This window comes from Eufriesea mexicana, unplaced genomic scaffold (genome assembly GCF_001483705.2).
Source record: "Eufriesea mexicana isolate 0111107269 unplaced genomic scaffold, ASM148370v2 scaffold474474812, whole genome shotgun sequence".
Taxonomy (NCBI): domain Eukaryota; kingdom Metazoa; phylum Arthropoda; class Insecta; order Hymenoptera; family Apidae; genus Eufriesea; species Eufriesea mexicana.
The window spans coordinates 960,944-982,959 of record NW_016907966.1 but is presented as its reverse complement, the minus strand read 5'-3'; the positions used below and the strand labels follow the sequence as shown (position 1 = coordinate 982,959).

The window sequence follows — 22,016 nt, the reverse complement described above, 5'->3', positions numbered from 1 at the left end:
ATTATATTTATATACTATACTATATTATATTATATACTATATACTATTCTGTATTAAGTATTATACTATACTACTAAGTTCTGTTTAAAAATTTTGAAATTTGGGAAAATTGGGACTGGGGAATTGTTTACTGATGCTTTACTGATGTTTTAACAAAGTAACCGAAATACAGGACAATACACTTCACTGTTGAATATGTAGGCTTGGAATAGCCTTGAGTTCAGCCAGGTCTGATATACAATTCTGTAAGCACACTATTATAGTTTTCCGACCACGATGGATAGGCATGAATTACACATGCCTGCTGTAATTTACATTTTAAGCTATTGGGTGATCCACGTAACTCGACTACCTCAAATTGCTTCTAAATTGTTATATAAAAGGGTGTATAAAACACACTGTTAGCTCCCATACTGTTTTGCAATTTTATTAAAATTCGAAGGTTATTTCTACCTTATATATTTCCACAAAATTTTCATTTAGCCAATAGTTGATGACTAATTTGATGTACAGTGACTTAAAAATATTAAATATTGAAAATACTAAGTTATATATTAGATTAGAGGACAAATTCGAAAATTAAAATTAGATTCAAAAAATTATACCTAAATGTTCACACAGCTGTGTGCTATTCCATATTAATTTCTTGGAAATTTAATTTATGTTCGCCAATAGTATTTAGAAAATTTCAATATAAATTCAAAAAGTTCAATATAAATCTGTCAATCAGATAACGAAATAATCTCTTTATTGTGTAAATTAATTCCATAATTAAATTTAGATATAATTCTACCTGATGATTTATTTCTTAAATTATCTCTTTTAATTTACTATAATACTATACTATACTATCTACTTTATTACTATAATTTAATATATAATTTTATATCTAGTATAAAATCAATTTGTCAATTGTCAAGTATGACTCAGCTTTAATTTCATTCAAATTTATTGAGAAATTCCACGAATATCACCTTTCCAATGCTATTACTGCAAAGTAATTAAAAAATGATTCCTGTTAATTGCTTCTCCCAGTATATATAAAATAAAACATTTAAAATTACTCAAAATAAAATTATAAAGAAGAAACAAGAAAAAAGAAAGAGAAAGATAAGGACAAGTTAAAGAATGAATCTCATAACAATAACATAACAGTAACCATAACCTCAATAAGGAAAAACCTTAGAACATATACAGATAGGTGAATAAAACACTCAGAGTATTTAAATAAAATTTTTGGGAAAGGAACAAAGAAATAATTAAAATACCTACACACGTATAAAACAAAATAATCATAATTCCAAAATTATATCAATAGAAAAAATAATTCAACCATTTATACTATATATACGATACATTGATTGGAGATACGAGCCGTGGGTGCGCTAGTGAGTTAAGCGGCAGATCTTAAATTTACTCACGTGCTTAACCCTTTGCACTCGACGATGTTTTCGTTACAGAAAAATAGTAATTCGAAGATTTCTGTCATAAAGTCGAGGATATTTTTGAAATGGCAAATAAGAAATCGCATGCAAATTAACCACTTGCGCTATAAAGACGTGCCACGCACGTCGAGATGCTTTTGTTCCAAAGCCGCCAGCGACGTGTATACCACGTCAATGTAACGCCTTACCGCATGTTATATTGTAGAGTATGGCACAACAACCGAAAGTTAAATCGTAGCACAAGTGGTTAAGACGTAGAATTATTTTATTTCGACATTGCACGCATCGTTAGGTAATTTTGAATTTGATATATTAATTAACATCGATTTTTAGAATCTAATTTAATGGTGACTGAGAGGCGCCTCTCGAGTGCAGAGGATTAATAATGAAAAAGGAACTCATGAAAAACGTCTGCATATCTTCGCTGACAGCAAAAATCAGAGATTGTAGAATCATCCATTTCAATTCAGATATTTCCAGTGTTAAAAATTCGAGCTAACCAGGTCACAGTGTCAAGTCATAATGACTATGTTGCGAGACATCGAAGACTGTGGAATCATTCATTTCAATTCCGACATTTCCAGTGTTAAAAATTCGGGCTGACCAGGTCACAGTGTCAAGTCGTAATGACCACGTTACAAAGTATGAAAGAAGATTTTCACCCCAGGAATATCCCGGCATCGAAGCCTCCTTTGACGAGAAGGCAGCACCTAAATGCAAGCTTGTAACGACTACCTGCCGCGAAGGAACATCGTTCGATCGTGATTGCACATTGCATCTCTATAATTAACGGTACTGTTTCCAAGAGAAGCCTAACGCTGGGCCCACACTGGTTAGAACTGTTCGCGAACAGTTCGAGAAGAACCAGCCTGACCGCATCGCAGTTCAAACGGTTATAGATTTAACCATTTGCGGTCCAAATCGCATTCGACGTTCTGTCCCAACTAATTCCTGGTTAAGGACATATTTCCAATTGCTACCCAAAGTTTCATCCTAACTTTATATCCTTCTGACCACCAACTGTCTATCTAGCTCGAAATATTCCTGTCAAATTAAATTGTATTTACGTTGAGGCGGAAATATTATAGACCAATCAAAACAGCACACGGTTAACAGCAAATCTGACCTCTTCGTAATGATCATCGAGGTTAACCACATGACGCGATGTTACGTGAAAATTAGTCTCGATGTCGCTGCAGATCACTTCTTCGACACTGTCCAGGGTTGTCAGAGGTGTCCTGGTGAAATGAACTGGGACGTTCACGAAACGTCGATATTAAAGCTGATTTTCATGCGACAGAGATGTTAGAGGCAGTACAGTCCTGTTGGATACTTCATAGAAACTGTTGCTCGAATTCGATGAGATCCTGTTGCTGATCCGTTCACGCACGTCACGAATTCGCGAACAGACCCCTGGATTAAGGTGTCCGTCACGAACACACCCATAGATTAAGGTGTCTGTCGCGAACAGATCCTCAGATCAACGTATCTGTCGCTAGCAGACTCTTGGATCAAGGTGTCTGTCAGGAACAGATCCCTAGATCAGAACACCTAGTGTTCGTTATTCGCAAAAATCGAAGGGATGTTCTGAAGATCCTTTTCTGAGATCCCTTTATCAGCGTTGGCAGGTCAGAAGAATTTGCACGCAGTACTTGGAAGCTGTTCGCGATTAGCTTTGAGGCTCTGTTTCTATGGACGATGGGAGGATGGAAGTTTCTATGGGATACGGAGGATACATTTCATCCGGAGGTCTGCTAGAAGCTTCGTTAGTAAGGCTACTTAGCAGAGCCGTGTCTCAGACGTGGGATATTATAGGAATATTATAGGGATATTATAGGGAAATCAGAAGCTTCAGGAACTTCGAGTTGCGGGACTTCAATCGTCCCAGAATCCATCTGGTGGAGAGTTCGCGACTATGGGGTCGCCACAGCTCGTTAACGGTATTATGGATGCAGCGTAAGACTCTTCCCGGAGGGTTGGATCGAGCTCCATCGATTCCATTCGCGTGTGCTTGCCGTTGGAATATTTCGAAAGAATGCCCAGAGCTCACGCGATTAAAACGTCGCGTTTACAGTTGGACGTTGAGAAACGTGGCGTGCAGCTGACCAATAAGGCCTGGAGTATACGAAGTGGTTTTTAACGATTCGATCGCCGATTTGCCACGTGATCCCATGCCCGGTAGTTGAATTGTTCGCGCGAAGATAGTGCTTAGCTTCCAACAGAGAGTATGGTCGCTCGACGTGGGCAGTAGGAACGTTTTTATCGGTTCCAGGTTAATGCACATGCGTGTTCCAGCTAGGCGAGATATGCGTGTCAAGATGTGACTTGATGGATTTGTAGCGTGGGGTATGGTATATAGGTTAATGGTCGCTGTTGGGGATGAAGTACACGGGGATTTTGGGTTCGAGCTCGAAGTTTCGGTATTGATTCAGCTAACGATACTTACAAAACTTCCATACGAAACTTAAGATGACAATTTTGAAGACACGTTGTGAAGAAACCCATTAGGGTTTTTTGATACTAGATATGTACTATAACTTGTGCCTACTAACGTGTCAAAAGCGATGTCCATGACGATAAGGTTCCCTTGTAAGTCATGTTTTATGATAGTCATGTTCCATGTCTTCTGATAGAATTCTAATCAAAGATAAGGGGCAGTGTAGATGGAAGAAATATGGCTGGGTGGGGCACAGTTCGGTATTGGACCGTTAGGTGGCACTAGTGGCACCGGTTGATACAGCGACATCTGGGATAGCTTGTAATACCATAGGTATTTTAACCCTTTGGTATTCTAACCTTTGTTAATTAATATATCAAATTTACAAATACCCAACGATGCATGGAATATCGAAGTAAAATAATTCTATGTCTTAAATTGCATACAATTTCTTAATAGGGACTAAGTCTAGGCGAAAGTAACTCCCATGATACGGTTTGGTTTATAAAAATAATGAGGTTGAGGATGTAATGATACCTAGGATTGTATCTATAAAGACCAAATGATGTACAAGCTGTTGTTAAATATAAAAGAAATATAACAAGGTTCTACATTCAAGCATCAGGTACTGGTGCTAATTGATGCAACAACATCTAGGATAGCATGTACAGTATGGTACAAAATGATAGGACACTCTGTAATTTTTAGAATCTCTTGAAACAACTGCAATATGTATACATAGTTTCATCTGTTTATGTGAAAAATAGGTATGACAAAAAGCTACCTAAAGGTAGCCTGCTATCTTTGCTATATTTAGAAAAATATTCCAAAGACAATAATTCTTTTTCAACATCTTTATAAATAGCATATATTGCACCTAACCTAACCTTCCTCTGTAAAATCAAATTTCATTCATAACCATATGATCCTTTTTCCCCATGATGTGCTATAATTTAGTCCTGCATTATAGTATTCTTCGTTCCCTAATGGGAATTTAAAGTATAGCAATCTCCACGACACTACGTAATCTTACGTCAAACAATGAGGTCCTTCATAGAAATAGACGTTGAGTTATATGACGTTACCTAGGATTCCATCTAGCTAACTTCCGATAGAGAGCAAATCATGAGTAAGCTGTTGCTAATGGAGGAAATACGTCGTAGCTCTAAATTGAAGTATTAGCTAGTGCTGTGAATTGGTACAGTGACATTTAGGGTCGTGTATAATCCTATCTTGAGGTATAATAGTCTCGATACAACGTAGCCTTAGACCAAATAACGAGGTCTTAAGTTAAAGGATCAAACTATGATTGATATAATAGCGTCTAAAGTTTCATTTACTGGCTTATGTCTTTCGATGAGGACAAAGTCATGTATAAACTATCATTAATGGAAGAGATATGTCGAGATTCTAGAATGGGGCATTAGGTAGTGGCAATAACTGATACAGAGACTAAAACTAGGCTGAGGTATAGTTATCTTCGCAATACTGCGTGGTCGTATGTTGACTGTTGGAATGGCACTCGAGGATGTATTCAGCAATCTTTTAACAGGGATCAATAAACTAGTCAAAACTAGTATTATCTTAGCACATGATGATGATGACTGAGACAGAATACTTATATAGTGATTTCGTACACTAAAAGATGAAGCAGTATCAAATCAGGACAAAAATGAAAATTGAAATGTCGATAATAGAATATACTGTTCAACTACCTAGCCTAAAGTATAGTTGCTTCCACGACATGACCAAGTCTTAAATCAAAGTTAGGAGCTCTCACATCCGTTCAGTACCTATTAGAGGCACAGACTGCTAAGCTAGGAGCACAGGAATCGAAGTACAATGCAATTGCATTCATCAGTGTCATTACTTTAAAGCAAGAAGTTTACTGAAAGAAATTTGACAATATAAGAGCTTGGAACTTCAGTCAGAGCTGCGCAGTAACTGTGCACAGCTCAGAAGTTAGCACTCGAGGCAAAGGGGATCTTCTGTTTGCTCTGATTCCTTTGATGTTCTTGAAACCTATGCTTCTCACATGGCAGCAGGATAAGTTACGACACTATTTTTATCTGATGTTAATTCAGACCTTCTCAGAGAGCTTCTCCCACTCCATCTCTATCACGTTCATACAAACTCAGCTTTCATTTGTTTCTCAGCAAATGATAGTATTCGTGACTGTATGCATTGGCGAGTTTATTTCCAAATTATCTCTGTCTTCTACCTTTAATGACATCAATGAGGGAGTAAACGTCAACAGGATTGTGCTAAATAGCTAACCCGGATTCCACGTCTATTGCACTGCTTCATTGCTCTGTTCCAGTTAGTCTGGGGTCTGGATGTGTCCTGTTTTGCTCTCCTCTTGCGCCACGTAATTTTATTCCTATGACACTTCCACCCAGTAAGGAAACTTCGTGTGACCTACCTCTATGATCGTGATAGAAAAAGTGGATCTGTTGCATTCCTCCAGTGCGCAAATTCCTCGGTTCTGCGGAGTACTCCCTTATCAGAAATCCTGAAACACTACGGCAGGGATAGGTAGACTATAGTTATAACTTTAGAATATGGTAATGCAACTGAATATAGGAGAAGTATAAATATTAATACAGGTGTGGTTATAGCGAAATGCTAAACAGTGTCTTATCTTAACAAATGTTCGTCACGAATGCGAGCATTCTGTGCATATGTGCCATATGTGTCCTACGGTATCTATCAGAACCAATCGATGACACATATGTGGCTCGAGAAGAACGTCAGTCGATATCCCAAGAGCCACCAGGAATATAAAATGGCGGAGAAAGAGGTTTCTAAAGATCCAAATTGACGTTGATTAATAGTTGAAGTTGAATGAGCCTGTTACATGATTGACAGCATAAAAGTATATTCGAATTTCACGCTGTCAATTCTCCCTTTAGCTTTCGTCGTCCTTACACGTGTTGGAATCGAAATCACATAGGAATTCAAATCGTTCTTATCGTTCCGAGACACCTGACGTTCATCAGGATAGACGTGCTTGAGATATAAACTCTGATAAGGACAATACGGAACTGACAGTGTCTTAGGTGCTTGGTGTCACCTAGGTAACGAGCTTTGTTTCACGAAAATGTGTGTAATCATGTACCCAGGAAGTTCCAGCTGCAGCTTCCCTGAATTCTCAAGGAGTAGTACTAAGACATGTCTCTGTTATTCCAAATTTTACCACTAAATTAGTAACATTTAACTGGTTGCATATTGACTGACAGTTGAATTCTAGTGGATGACAGTTGACTGTGTTCTGTTACTTCAAATGATCTATCTATCTCCAAATTTGTTCTGAATATTGAACTAACCATGATCTAACTTTCTCTACACGTTACTTTTGTAGTAACAAAATTGATTAGAAATTTAAAAATACAAAGTTTTATAGACTTTCCTACATAGATCATCATCCTGATGCTCCCCTGTCTATGAAGCTAGTAGGCACGAGGTCTTTTTGCTTAGGGTGGAACATCAAACTCTTCGTGAGACTCACATCAAATTCTTCAGATGAAATTTGCGTCAAGAAGATCAATAAATTGGTGATTCGTTATTTTCTTATAATTCGTGAAGCTAATATAATATAAAGAAGTTCTACAAATTTTTGTGATGTGTCACTTTAAACGAGTACAGAAATTTGCCCAATTGATTGTTTCTCTGGCAACCTAGGTCACTTATCTCTTTTTATTTAAGAGTAGTAGGCGTTCTATTATTTGTAAACAAAGGTGCACGCGTGTAAATATGCACCTTTGACGCGAGTGCAACAGTTGAAAATCGTTTAAAAGAAAACAGAGGCACGCTTCTCCATTGTATCGACATGTATACAAAACGTCTGGTGCTTATAAAGGCCCGTACACACTGGGATAAAATTGCTGGAAGCACTGTGTCCCGAAAGTCGGTCGACTGCCGCTGCACATCGTTGACGTTGAGCGATTTCAAACTAACTTTGTTTGATTATACAACAGAGTCTTGATTGTTGCGTGAAATGGGACTGAAAATGCGTACAAACATCGAGGTTTATGCGATTAAATTAATTATCGTTTGCGGTCATGGTTCTTGTATTGTCGTCGGCATTTTAATGGATGATTACTGAAAAGGATGCGAAAGTACGATAAAAATGGGTATCAGATGATTCCTTGTATAAAAACTAATCGAAAATGTAAAGTAAGATTTTTTCCTGGTGGCTTAGTTTTTGAAAAAAATTTCGATGCACTTTGGCCAAGCTTCGGGTAACCTAACCTAACTTAATTCGGCGTAGACAGGCAAACGTACGTGTAAGTATTACTCATTTGCGGTTATGTTGTTTTTTAAAATAGGTATAGTTATTTAGAATGTACTCTGAATCCAATGGAAGCTTTAATTGAGCGTACAATTCAGAAAAAATAATTAAAAAATATACTAAATGCTGAAAGTGAATTTGTAATTTGCAATTTGCATAATTACATACATATATCAAGAATTATATATTTGGAATATGTAAGTTATCGAAGCTAAAATTTTATATTTATGGTGCCCTAGGGAATACCTAGAATTCCCTAAATGTAGTGTGCATTAATCACCTGCGCCATCTGGTAGTAGACTTCCACATTTTCCATTCTCCAATTTATTTGATAAAAATATTTATTTGATTACACGTACTATACCATATGAGATTTATGAAACGAAATATTTTATCATTGCTCAATTTGTTATGTTCCTAACCTCAATGCTGCTAAAAAATTAATGGTACTCCATACAAAATATAAATGGAAACAAAAATTCACACCAACTCGTTGAAACAACAAATTCAAAATTGCAATCGATATTTCTCCCATTTATAAGTAAAAAAATTCGTGTTAATCTAACCTTCTACTTATTTTCTAATTAAAACCATAAACAAACATTCGCAATCGGCATTTGTCGAATCTATAAATAAAATACCGTTAGTCATAAGGCGCCATATTTGCGTCGGTTATAACCTCAAAACGTAATACAGTAGACTGAGCCGAGTGCAGCTATATTAATGGACGCTGCTTTTTGATGGTTTAATTTACGACCTGGTCGATATCGTGGCGCTGTACGAGCCTTAAGAAATCCCATCTTAAATCTCGCGGCTCTTTTTACCGGTCACGCGCATCCTCCGTGCCTTCTCCGGCCTCTATATCCTCGCTCAATAGCTTATTAATACGTCATTAGCCGAGGCGAGATGACTAAATCAACGATACAAGGTCCGTGCAGCCGATTACGGCCGGGATCTAATTCCCCTGTGTTGTTGGCCTGTTGGGTCGAGAGCTCTGGCCCTCTAGCGGCATTATATCGGTAAAAGCTTCGACGAATTGCTCGAGAGCCCGTTTAAACGGTTTAGGGATTAGGTAGACCGGAAGCGGAGTGATTGCACGGAGTTGGAGACGCTTATTGTTTGCTCTGTATAGGGGTATTTTTAGGAGACGAGCTAGAGCTTGATGCGAAGATTGGTACTTGGCTAGGGATTTCTTTATTCGATGGGGTTCAGGGTATTTTAAGGAGATTGCTTGGTTATTGCATTCCCAATACCTTATCGGATTCTATATCGAGATATGCAATCAGATTGTATTAGCATTCGGCTACCATGGTGTCCATGGGGTTATTACTATTACTGTCAATTTTTACAGCAACGAATCAATTTTTATTTTTTATTCATTTCGTGTACTATACGAGAATACAAATAGGGCTCAGATGAGTCTAGGGTTCTTTTTATTTACTTGTGAAAGTAACTTTGAAGGCCCGGATGAGTCTAGGGATTTTTATTTACTTGTGAAAGTAACTTTGAGGGCCCAGGCGAGTCTAGGGTTTTTTATTTACTTGTGAAAGTAACTTTGAGGGCTCGGGTGAGCCTAGGGATTTTTATTTACTCGTGAAAGTAACTTTAAGTGCTCATGCGAGTCTAGGGATTTTTATTTACTTGTGAAAGTAACTTTGAGGGCTCAGGTGAGCCTAGGGATTTTTATTTACTCGTGAAAGTAACTTTGAGGGCTCATGTGAGTCTAGGGTTTTTTACTGGTGAAAGTAACTTTGAAGAATGTACATGTAGGTTGTAATTGGGGGTATTACATTCTTATGTAGTGATAAAATTTTGCAAAAATTTGTATTGTTATAAAATATGTGGAAAAGGCAGAGAATTAAAGCTATATAAAAATTATATTAAATTAGAATTAGAAAATATAGGAAAATTGTACAACTTATGCAACAATCTATATATTATGCTTCTGTTTGAAAAAATACGTTAAAAGTGTAGACTAAAATTTGTTTCTATTGAACTTGTTTGAGAAAATTGAGTTCAAATATTCTCGTGGCGTGTCGACTTTTTGCTTATTATATTGAATAATATATAGTGAAATTAGATTAATTTTGAACAGGCAATCCAGTTTTTCAAACTCAATTATCTAAATATTTTTTTTAATGTTTCGATGATTTATTTTGTTAATTCCACAGAATTGTGACGCATCAAGGTGCACACCCTTCAAATATTCAAAATCAATTTTCTCGAAAACGAAGCTATTGAATTGTTATAGCCATTTCAATTCCTACAGGTTTTTGATTAAAATTTTCAATTGTATTGACATTTTCGACTAATATCGTGGTGAGCTAATTTTTTTGCACAAAAAATGTTATTCTCCATTTCTGATGTATTTTTTAACGTAGAATATAACACATAAGTTTTAATAATTTTCTAACACTTTCGATAATTTTTGATAACTTTTTTAACCTACTTCTATGACTACAAAAATATCACATTAATGAATTTTAAAAAGTAATTTAATTCTCGATACTCTTTCTTCGAGTCCTACATTTCTGTTTGAAGACCCAAATTTTTCATTCGTTTGCATCGTGCAAACGTTGCTTTTGGAATTCACTTAAATTTCCCATATTTCCCTCGCTATGTTCATTTGCATCGTCGAAAATTTACTTTTCATTACGCGATTTAAATTGATAAATCTCGCTATAACGAGGAAGAAAATTTACCGTTCATTTTATCTTCTCTTCGGGTAAAACTTACTCTTTGCACATCGCAGGAATTCGAGGCAGAAAAGAAGTTGGAGCAAACGTTCCGCAGATTAGCTTTAGCGGATTTTAAAAAGATCAACGGAGTTGTTTGAACATCGATACTTTATCGAAGTCTGCAGATCGAAGGTTCAAATATTTATTTCCATTTTTATTGATAACTTTAACTCTTGTTTCAACAATGACATCGGTCTTACACGAACTAAAGAGGAAGACTAAAATTGCTACATCAGCTCACTTGTTTCTAGAAAAACGGAATTTCTTGAAATTTAAAAAACAAAATTTTTAAACAAATTTTTTTCTGTTTCATCCCTTGAATTTTAACTTAAATTTACTTCATTTTTGTTCCATAAATAGTTGTACTTATTGAACAAAAATCATCCTTCTCGCTATTTCAGAATATTAAATTTCTCTCTTTTATTTTCTTCAACTGATCATTATTTTTGTTCATGGATATAAATTATAAAAAAAAACGATTTTTTATTTTTTATATCTGTGTTACTATCTACAGCGGTAATTATGCGATTAGTAATATGTACAGTTAAACATCCAATTTCTATTTTGAAACGACTTGTTAATTACTCTGTATGCAATCCTAACCTTATGCAAATGAAAGTCGCACCATGTTAAATAGACCTGAACAAGACGAGATTAATTATACAGTATTCTTACATTCCTGATACTTTATTCAGTCTTCAAACACGAGATCTGATTACCTGGCACATTTTGTAGCTCATATCGTTTGTTTTATTTAACCTCTTGCACTCGAGAGGGGAGCCACAGTCGCCATTTAATCAGATTCTAAAGATGGACGTTACTTACTCGACGATATTTTGGCTAAAGAAGAGTAGGAGTTGAAAGATTTTCTGCTATAAATTTGAAGATATTTTTATCAGCAGTTAACACTAGATTTACGGACGCTATCTGTATATCTATTTCTACATATTTGACACCTGTCAAATTGACAAGGTAAAAGAAACCACGTGTCTTTTTTTTAACGATTAGTTTAATTTAAAAACAATTACAATATTAATAGTTATATATAGTTATAGTTATCTATAGTTATATTTATAGTTAGTTATAGTAGTATAAGTCAACTAAATCTGTTACCATCCTATAATTGGAGCAAGCCATCCGTCAAATTGACGGGTTCCGTAAATCTAGTGTTAATAAGAAATCGTATACTAATTAACACGTAGAATTATTCGATTTCGATACCTCGCACGCCATTACACTATCTTAACTCTTTCGCGATGGTGGGCGTCGCCACAGTCTTTCTTGTAGAATTGTCGTTAGTATCAGCATAGTACTGTCGTTACCAAAAATAAGTAAACATATAAGAATGTATTGTACTCTCGTTAACAAAAATAAATATACATATAAGAAAGTATATTAGTCCAAGTCGCAAGATATTCACTATGACCAAACTTGTCATAGAAGCTCCCTTTTCGTTGGATCAAACTATACTTAGTGTTGCGACGGCAATAATACGTGGAAGACGCGCCCCGCCGTCCTTCTTGACGATCAAAAAATTATAAAACGAGACATCAGACGATCGTGAGAAATCAAACAAAACACATCAGATGACGTAAGACGGTTTTGGAGCTCAGATAAGACACGACAGACGTGAACTAGGACTGGAAGACGCAAGACGGTAAACGGAAGATGGAAAACAAAACGAAAAACGGCAAGGGAGAAGACGATACACCACACACACACCAATCACACACACCCACATCATAATCGTAGAATAAAGCGTAATTACAACCATAATCTGCGCTTTATTACCACTTAAGTGCTCAGTGTCTCGTAAGGGATTCGGCACACTGAGAAAAAGGGGGCATCACAAGTATACCGTACGCTGCCCCCTCCGCGTGTAGCTCATCCACATCCACGCGGTGCAACACTTAGTTAAATTATAAAGTTATTTTGTAGGAGTGGTAGTATCTTCGGTAGATACCCCACTCCCAATATTCCGTTTCCAAGAGAGAGGTTTAAGTGCAGAATATCTTCTTTGTCCTGTTTGATGATGATGGACGGTGTTCCTGTTGCGTCCTGATCACTGCAACTCGCTCGGGGAGTTTCGCGGGGTTGTATGGCCCGTTACGTTGCTGCGGCAATGTTGCTGGGATGCGGCCTACCCTGACTTGATAGAGGTAGGCCTGGTTATTGTTGAACTACAGACAGTTCTATAGTAGACAGTCTCCTGCGCTGAGTTGTTGGGGAGTCTTGATGGGGTTTTTAGGAAGAATCTTTTTGTGAATGCCTTGTCGGTGGTTTTATAAGGTTCGTCTGTCTGCTGATTGGTTGGTATAATATTGGGGGTGTGTGCTAGCTTCAACGTCTTTCGGTGGTGGTGGTTGTTTAAACAATCTAGGTCCTTATACCTGTCGTCTTAAAGGGTAATATATCGGTCCTTGTCACGATTACCCAAGTGGTGACTTAGGTGACAACGAGTGTATAGAAGTCAAGGGATGCTGACAATAAGGACATAAAACAGTCCTCCACTTGACCTGGGACATTGCAGTCCTAGGGCCGCAACAGTTCCTATGGTGCTGGCCTGGTAGTATCCCGGTAGTCGTCGTTGCTATCGATAGGGTAGCATGTAGAAGGACGACAGGAAAAGGAAGGGATGCGTTTCGTCTCGGGCCTGCTAGTGGACTCATCATTAAGGCTTGCTTCTAGCAGGCCCTGCCTTAGACCAGGGATACTTAGGTGTCACAGGAACGGCTTTTACCGAGGACTTGTAGGAAAGTCCTCGAACCTCCTTCAAGTAGGAATCCATCTATTGGCGAGGGTGAGAACTTGGTCGTTACAATTTAAATCAAAAAATTACTGAACTTATTAATTAATTAAACTTAGTTAAATTAAAAATAGGTGCGAAATGGGGCATATGAGCGTTGAAGTGTACATTCTACAGAATCCCCAGATACCTGATTTATTTTTACACAAAGTATTATGGCATGTTATGATTAATCGGAAGTAAAACAAATCATAAGAACACCAGATATTTTCTCACTAAACGTTAAAATTCGTAGTTTAGAGTGACACTTACGACAAAAGTGCAATGCTTCTTGCATACTAGATGCTTATAGATATGAGAAATAAAACTTAATTACGTCAGATGTCTTTGTTTACAAGATACTTTATATACGAAGATGATGTTACTCGTTTTTTGTCTTTTCTTCACTCTGCTAAAAGAGTAATAATTCATTGAATTGCATGAAAATTGTAAGATAGGTACTTCAAAGTACCTAGAACACCATGAAACTTTCAATTTATGAAAATGTGAGCTATTTTTAGCCAGTTTTTAAGGCCTCCTGGCCCATTGTGCGCCGTGCCATATTATCAAAACATTATGATCGTGTAGTCTTCAGCATGCAGGGCTAAGTTTTTTGAAAAAAGAAAGAAAAATCGATCATTGTAATAGCATTTGCAATTCTTTGCGAAGAGAGCCAAGCGAACGGTAGCCCTTGTCTTAATTTTTGGTTCAATTTTCATGGCCGTGACTATAGTCACCCGTTGTGCGTAGATGGCGTCTCGTGGCCGTGACTATAGTCACCCGTGGTGTGTAGATGGCGTCTCGTGTCCGTTACTATAGTCATCCATAGTAACGAAAGGGTTAAATTTGACATATTAATTAATATTGATCTTCGAAATTTTATTAAATGGCGATTGAAGGGCACCTCTCGAATGCAAAGGGAATTTAATCGAATTTAATCGAATCGAATTTAAAATTACTTAACAATGCGTGGAATGTCGAAGTAAAATAATTCTATTAATTTGTCTTAATTTTTATACGATTTCTTATTTACGATTTTAAAAGTATCGTCCATTTTATGACAGAAAATCTCTGAATTGCTAATTTTCTGTAACGAGAAAATGGCCGACTGCACAATGTCCATATATCGAATTTAAAATTACCCAACGATGCGTGGAATGTCGAAGTAAAATAATTCTATTAATTTGTCTTAATTTTTATACGATTTATTATTTACCATTTCAAAAGTATCGTCCATTTTATGGCAGAAAATCTCGGGATTGCTAATTTTCTGTAACGCGAAAATGGCCAACTGCAAAGGGTTAATATGTCTCAGGTGAAATACAGTTCTCAAATTAAGATTGACTAATTTTAAATTATGTTAATATTTTTACCTCTACTTCTTATCGTTGTCTGGCAACTTTAATTAAATTCAGGAAAATTTTGGATAATTTAATTTACACGTCTGAACCGTAGGCTTTAGTAATTAATTCAACTGCAATATGAAACTAGTTGTCACGTGTTACTCTGCTTTAATTAATTCTTCGTAATACGATGCCGCTTCTGTTTATTTATTTACATAATCCAACAGAATTATCGAGCTTGTCACGAGTTACTTTATCCTAATTATTCTCTGTAATAATATATACATCTGTATTTCTCAAATTCTGCCTCTTTGATTTATTTCATTTATAACGAAATTTTTAACAAAATGCAGTGAGCTATTTTAACACCTAATTGATATGACTATACCTATTATTAATTCTAGATAAAACAAAGATTCATAAAAATGTATTATGTATGTCTCTTTTAACAAGCACCCTACCATAATCTAACTCTTTGTTTTCCAAACTTTTATTAAAAATTTCGCGTTCAACGATTTCACCTTAATTACTCTTCGTGATTTTTCTTCCAATATACGTATAATAATTTTCCGAATGTCTCCCATTATTCCATTTTTTGAAACTTCAGCTTCTTTTCCATTCACCGGTTATTTGACCATGGGGGATGTAGTGTTAACAGGAAAACTGATAATTTATATATATTATCTGTAACAATATTCCAAGTTATTATATTTAATAATATTAAATTATTATTTATAATAATATCATTGATCAAGAATCACGTGAGAGAATTTTACTGAAATAAAAATTGTCATCACAGTATATTTCCTCTTCAATCTTGCATATCTCCAATCCTTATTTGTCCAAAACAGAGTAGCCACCTTCCCCTCTGATCTCGTATCTGAGAACCAACAATTGTCATAAACATCTGAGATATCTCATATGTATATACCAATACATACCAAAATATACGTTTCCAATATTACATCAACAACCGATTAAAAGCAGCCATAAAATTTACATACATATGTACATGCAACGTCCAACAAGTCACACGACGTTGCAAAGGCTTAACCAGTGTCGACGCCGAAAAAAGAGCTGAAAAAGGAAAGAAAAATTTGTATGAATGAGACACGTGAAAATTCCTCGGGAACAGCGAGGCTATAAATTGTTGTCGGCTGCGTACACTTTTACACGAGCTGAATTTCACCGTGTTTTCTGCATTGCAGGCGGTGTCGGAGAGGCTCGAGTTGGCACCAGCTGGAGGAAGATCAGAGCCGCAAGTGAGTACCACTTGAAAATGCACGCTTCCTTTTCCTTACGAATGCCATCAAGGCCGAGCACTCGGATTTTGCATCGCGACGAAATCCACCGCACATGAGACGTCTGAGGTCGCTTCCGTCCCGGTACACGTCCTTCCAGTTCATTCTGCTAGACGTTGAAACGGTTCCTCGCAAGATCCAAGCGTCCAATCCCGTCTGCGTAACGCAATTTACTCGGGATTAAAATGGTCCTTTGTTCGGTCACTGGCAGAAGAAGGGAAAAATTCTAACCCTATTCTGTGGCGAACCACGGCTTTGGGTCGTTTCTATGAAAGAAGAATTGACCTGCCAGCACTGAGGATTGAGTAACTGCAGATCTCTGTAAACGATTTTAATAACATTTTGTTACTAAATTTTATTCAAATCTTTATTAGTTGATTTGGAGTGTATTAGTATCACAAATTGGGTATTAACATTACCAAATACTTGGTTTTTCATTGTTAAGTATTGTTACTTTTGACAACATTGATTTTCACTGTCTGATATTTTATAAAATATTTCACAAATTTAATTTCCTAAAAATTGTGATATATAACGTATGTTTAATTATTGCTATTATATGTTGCAATACTGCTGAGTAGCTTTGAAGCTAAATCGTGGTTCACCATAGTTAGGGTACCATGGGGGCTGTTGGACAACTAGGTTTGAACGTTAGTTTGGGTAATCCGAAGTTTCGAGTAAACTGGATTCAAGGAACTTATGCTACAGAATAATCCTCTCACTAGGTGATACAAAGATAGTACCGTCATAAAAACATCATACCCAAGACGCCATGTTTGTGTGGATATGTCAATGATTTGTCAATTTTTCTATTTAACCTAACGGGTCGAACGAAATTTTATTAGTCTATTAAATTACAGTAAAGGCTGATTGTCGGATCAGATATACATATATTCAAATATAAAGTCCTCATGGTAATGTTTTTGTAACTGACTTTGAGTTCCTTAACAAGAAAACCACTGTATATGTTTGAATTGCGGTGGATCTAGCATTTAAGAGATATATATGTTATATTTGAATCTCAAAATCTATCAATATCTGATCTAACTAGTTAATCATACTAGTTTTAGTCAGTTAATTCTAGAAATAACGATGGACCATCAGTGGAAAGTGAAAGTGACTTGGAAAGTTGAGTAGTAAATTGTTTTGGCAGTTTTCACTAGACGTGACTAGTTTAAAATTAGTATAACTGAAACTATTGCTATAAAGAGTGAATAAAGACTGGGTAATCTTAAATATTATAGCAATATGTCTTGTAATGATGAATAAAAATGTTTAATGTTATTTAACATAATGGAACTGATTATTACTCAGAAACTATTTGATGTAAATTATAGTATAAATTAGTCAGATAAAATTAGACATATCCAATTTTAACTTTAATGCTAAAGTTAGGCACTTTGGTTAAAAAACATTTGTCTAAGTGATTAATCTATAACTTTTAATATTTCTGAATACTTAGAGTAACTAGTTTTGTCTAGTTATATTGGATATTGCTTTTGATGGCAATCAAAATTATTATTACTTTTTTCTAGTTACAACTAGATTTATTTATAGGGGGATTTTGACTTTTTCAATACTGATTTTAATTAATCAGTACAAGTAATAATTAAAAAATTCCAGGAAATATTGGTACCATAAAATATACTTGATTGATTTTATAAGTCATTAGTTAGAACTAATATCAACATAAAGCTTGATAAAACTGGTTTTAACTAGTTAACTCTGGTTTTTACAACACAAATATATCAAATAATACAAAAAATGGCCAAAAGGAATATATATTATGAAAAAGTTTTGTTGAGAAAGTTGATTTTTCATACTTCACACTATCTGTGAAAAACTAAGATTCAATAAATTTACCTGTAATGTTCATAACATGAAACATGGACATCAATTACATATCAAAAAGTAAATAAGGAAAAAGATAATTATTTTATATTACTTTTATATATCTACATAAGAAGTGCCCATTATTATTCGAATACTTCATTTGTTTAATACTCTTGGCATAGTAGAAACTCATATAATCAAAAACAGTGGAACTAGAAAGACAATACATTTTCTGACTGTATATTTTTTCTTCTCAATTAATAGTTATTGTCTTCTTATATGACACTTCTATCCCTTTATAATTTAATCATTCCATAACCTCAATTACTAGGAATAAGATACTGCACAACCTAAAATCACAAAAACAGAAACTATCTATCTTTTTTCTTATCTTTCATCATATCAACACCATACAATAACCAGAATTGGTTTATCAATCGCTTAAACAAAGAATCATACATCCTAAATCTGGCCTTGCTCCCATCCACGTTACAACTCGCTCGAGCAAACAGAGTAAAGCGGAACAACGTTGGAGAATTTCATGCTGGTAGTTGGTGCAACTAGTATCTCCCTCGTTTGCTCGAGTGATAAAAAAGACATTGTTCCACCCCGGGATTCGCATTCAGACTATACGTGGAAACGAGCGGCGACGAACTTTTGACGATTTATTACGTTTCGAGCTCGTCACCGTGGAATTTCATTTCTCCCGGGCTAAGTGAGCGGGTAACAAAAGACGACGACTCTTTATGCGAACGCTTTGCAAAGGTTGCCACATTGTGCGAGACCGGCGCAGTGTACTTGGCGCAGCATATGGGGGAACAAGGCCGCTGGGTCTCATCGGCCGACAGGAAGAGCTGCATGACGGACAAGATGGATATTCTCGAATACTGTAAGAAGGTAAGCCTCTGCAACATTCTCTGCTTAAACCCGTGTCATGAGATTTATCGTGATAAATGATTAGATTTGTATCCGTGATTCTGATCCTTTAGAATAAGTTTCATTCCCGTTAACTTGTCTGGTATATGGAATTCCATTGGTATTTCTATAATTTTTCTTTAAGTCATATTACCGTTTGCTTTTGTACTTTAACTGGTTCCTTGAATTTTAATTGATTGTATATAGCGTTTCATGTGATTGAAATTTTTGTTATGTAGATATGTACACTATCGACTTAAGGTTTGGAATATGTATGGTATTTTGAGGTTAGATTGTGACAGAGAGTTAAATATTAGGTTGTTATAAGTAATATGACTGAATTTTTAATGTTCGGAGTTCCAAAATAATGAAATAACGTTTTTAGATTAATATTAAATTAATGCAGATGAAATAGGTAAAATTTTTGGAAAAGTTTTCCATATCTATAGTGTTATTAACTAAAGTTTTAGTTTAAATATTAAGTTGTTGCGGAAGGAATTGCCAAAATCTAAAACTTTTAATGCCTACCATTTTATTAAACAAAGTTCTAGCTTAAATATTCAATATTGTTGTAGGAAAAGTAGTAAATTTCTTAGTAAAACTTTCAGTGTTCATAGTATTATTAAATAAAGTTTCAGATTGGATATCAAGTTATTTTAGATGAAATGATAACATTTTTTTAATAAAACTGCTTATATTTACAGTTTTATTAAATAAAGTTTTAAATTAAATACTAGGTTAATATAAATAAAATGATAAAATTTTAGATTAAATATTATTTGCAGTGTCTATAATTCTGTTAAATAAAGTTTTATTAAATATAAATTTTTATGAAATAAAGTTTCATTAAATATAAATCCTTATTAAATAAAATTTTAATATTCATTCAGTATATTTTGAGCAGTACAAAACATGTTGCTCATATCCTTATTAATACTTGTATATTATGTTGAATTTCACCCTATCTAGAGTCCATTAGCGGCCATCTTGACAAAACTTTGATTTTATTAGTTTCGCGCATAATTTTTCTAACAATTATTACTGTTAAAAATTATTACGTAGAATAATTTCCAATAATTTTGTAATTCTTTTCATAACCAATTATATACTTTTTATTGAACTACGAGATATAGTACGGAAACTTAAATAATGAATAATCAAAGGTTATGTAGTTCCCGCGTTTTATTTAAAATGTCATGCATAGTGACTTCGTATTAACATCGATTTATCAAGTGGTTTTATAATAATGATTTCAAGTGATTATAAAGAGAATGTATGTTAATATACTGCATAAATAAAATGTATCTTTGTATCTAATGTAGGATTCGTTTACAGCGCAATAAATTTAAAAATTGTTTCTCTTTAAAAAAGAAGTAGGGAAACGTCATGTTTTCCCTAGTAGTTTTCAAATTGAAATTTATAATTCGTTTTACATGAAATGTAATTAAAATGGCGGAATACGATACGGTGAGTTTAATTTTGATATTTGTAGCGTTTGTGGGTACTGTTAGTATTAAACTCGTAAAAGAAATTGGATGTACTGATAGAATATTTATGAGATAAGCCAAGTAGAACAATAAAGTGAAAATATGTGCATTTTGCAACGTAATTATTACTTTTGGAAATCTAATAATTTGTGAAAATTCATGTGAAAAATATCAAAAATTTATTTAATTTTTTTGAAAATATTTTTTAATTTTGGAATGAAATGGAAATATTTTTTAATTTTTTGTGAAAAATAAGTATATCGAATGAAATGAATACCTCAGGAGCAAGAACACGGTAATTCTGAAATTCAATATCTTGTTAATCAAACCTCTCTGATAAAATGTATCATATATCACTTAAATATACAGTAACCTTTAATATTAGATTAAACACTTCATGTACAATTATTTACAGATTTGTGAAAATTTTAATTCATAGAAATTAATAATAAAATTGTAGTGCTACAAAAATGCAAACATACAAAAATATATAATTCAAAGTAAAAAATAAGTTTATTAAAATTTTATATCAAGTAACAATCAAGAATTATTTGGTACAAAGTAGCAACAATTAGTAATTATATAAAATAATTAGTATAAAATAAAAAAATTAGTATAAATAAAAATGATAAAATAATTGATATAAAGAATGGAATAAAAATTAAAAAATAATTGTTACAAAGTACTAACCAAAAAATACAAAATAATTTATATAAATAATGGAATAAAAATTAGAAAATAATTGTTACAAAGTAATAACGAGGTATGTAATTTGATTGACATAAAGCAACAATTAAAAATTATAATGTATCGATTAAAAATATGAATTAATTGATATAAATTAACGATTCAAAGCTATAAAATTTTTGGTACAAATCAGCGACTGAAAAGAATAACCTAATTTATATCTTCCTATTCTATTTAAAATATTCATGTATTTGAAATTGAAACCTCGTAAGGGTAGTCTTCTCGCCCCAACCAAGTATTTAATTATCCACGTAACGCTTCGGGTAGCCTGATTATTCGAGCAAGCTTGCAAAAATTCCATCTGCTCGAGCAATTTCATTTAAATATTTAAATAGTTTCCTTGCATTCAAGTTGTTTCAAGTTGTTTAAATAGAGACAAATAACTTCAATCATTCCTAAGTACATAATTAATTTTGTATTATTAATTCTTTTGAAAATTCGAGCTTCGCAGTTGTAAATTCAATTCAACTTTTACAGTAGTTTCGATTTTAAATCAATGAAAATCACGAATTCTTAAAATAAATTATTATTTTCCTCTTTATCGTATTCCTCAATATATTTGTTTGTAACAATATATGACTGTATTATATAATCTTATTTATTTATGTAATATATGGTGATTGCAGGCTTAAAATATAAAACATTTTTGTATCAATATATAATAAAAATATATAATAATTGTGTTTAATAAAAT

General features: G+C 34.3%; 1 protein-coding gene across 1 annotated transcript in view; it reads left to right on the top strand.

Moving 5' to 3' along the window:
• LOC108548886 (beta-amyloid-like protein) overlaps nt 1–22,016 on the top strand; it is a 54,981-nt gene that overhangs the window by 30,611 nt on the left and 2,354 nt on the right. Inside the window, exons 3-4 of the mRNA XM_017902021.1 lie at nt 16,248–16,301; nt 18,939–19,070. Coding sequence (XP_017757510.1) covers nt 16,248–16,301; nt 18,939–19,070 — 186 coding nt within the window. The remainder of the gene's footprint in view (nt 1–16,247; nt 16,302–18,938; nt 19,071–22,016) is intronic.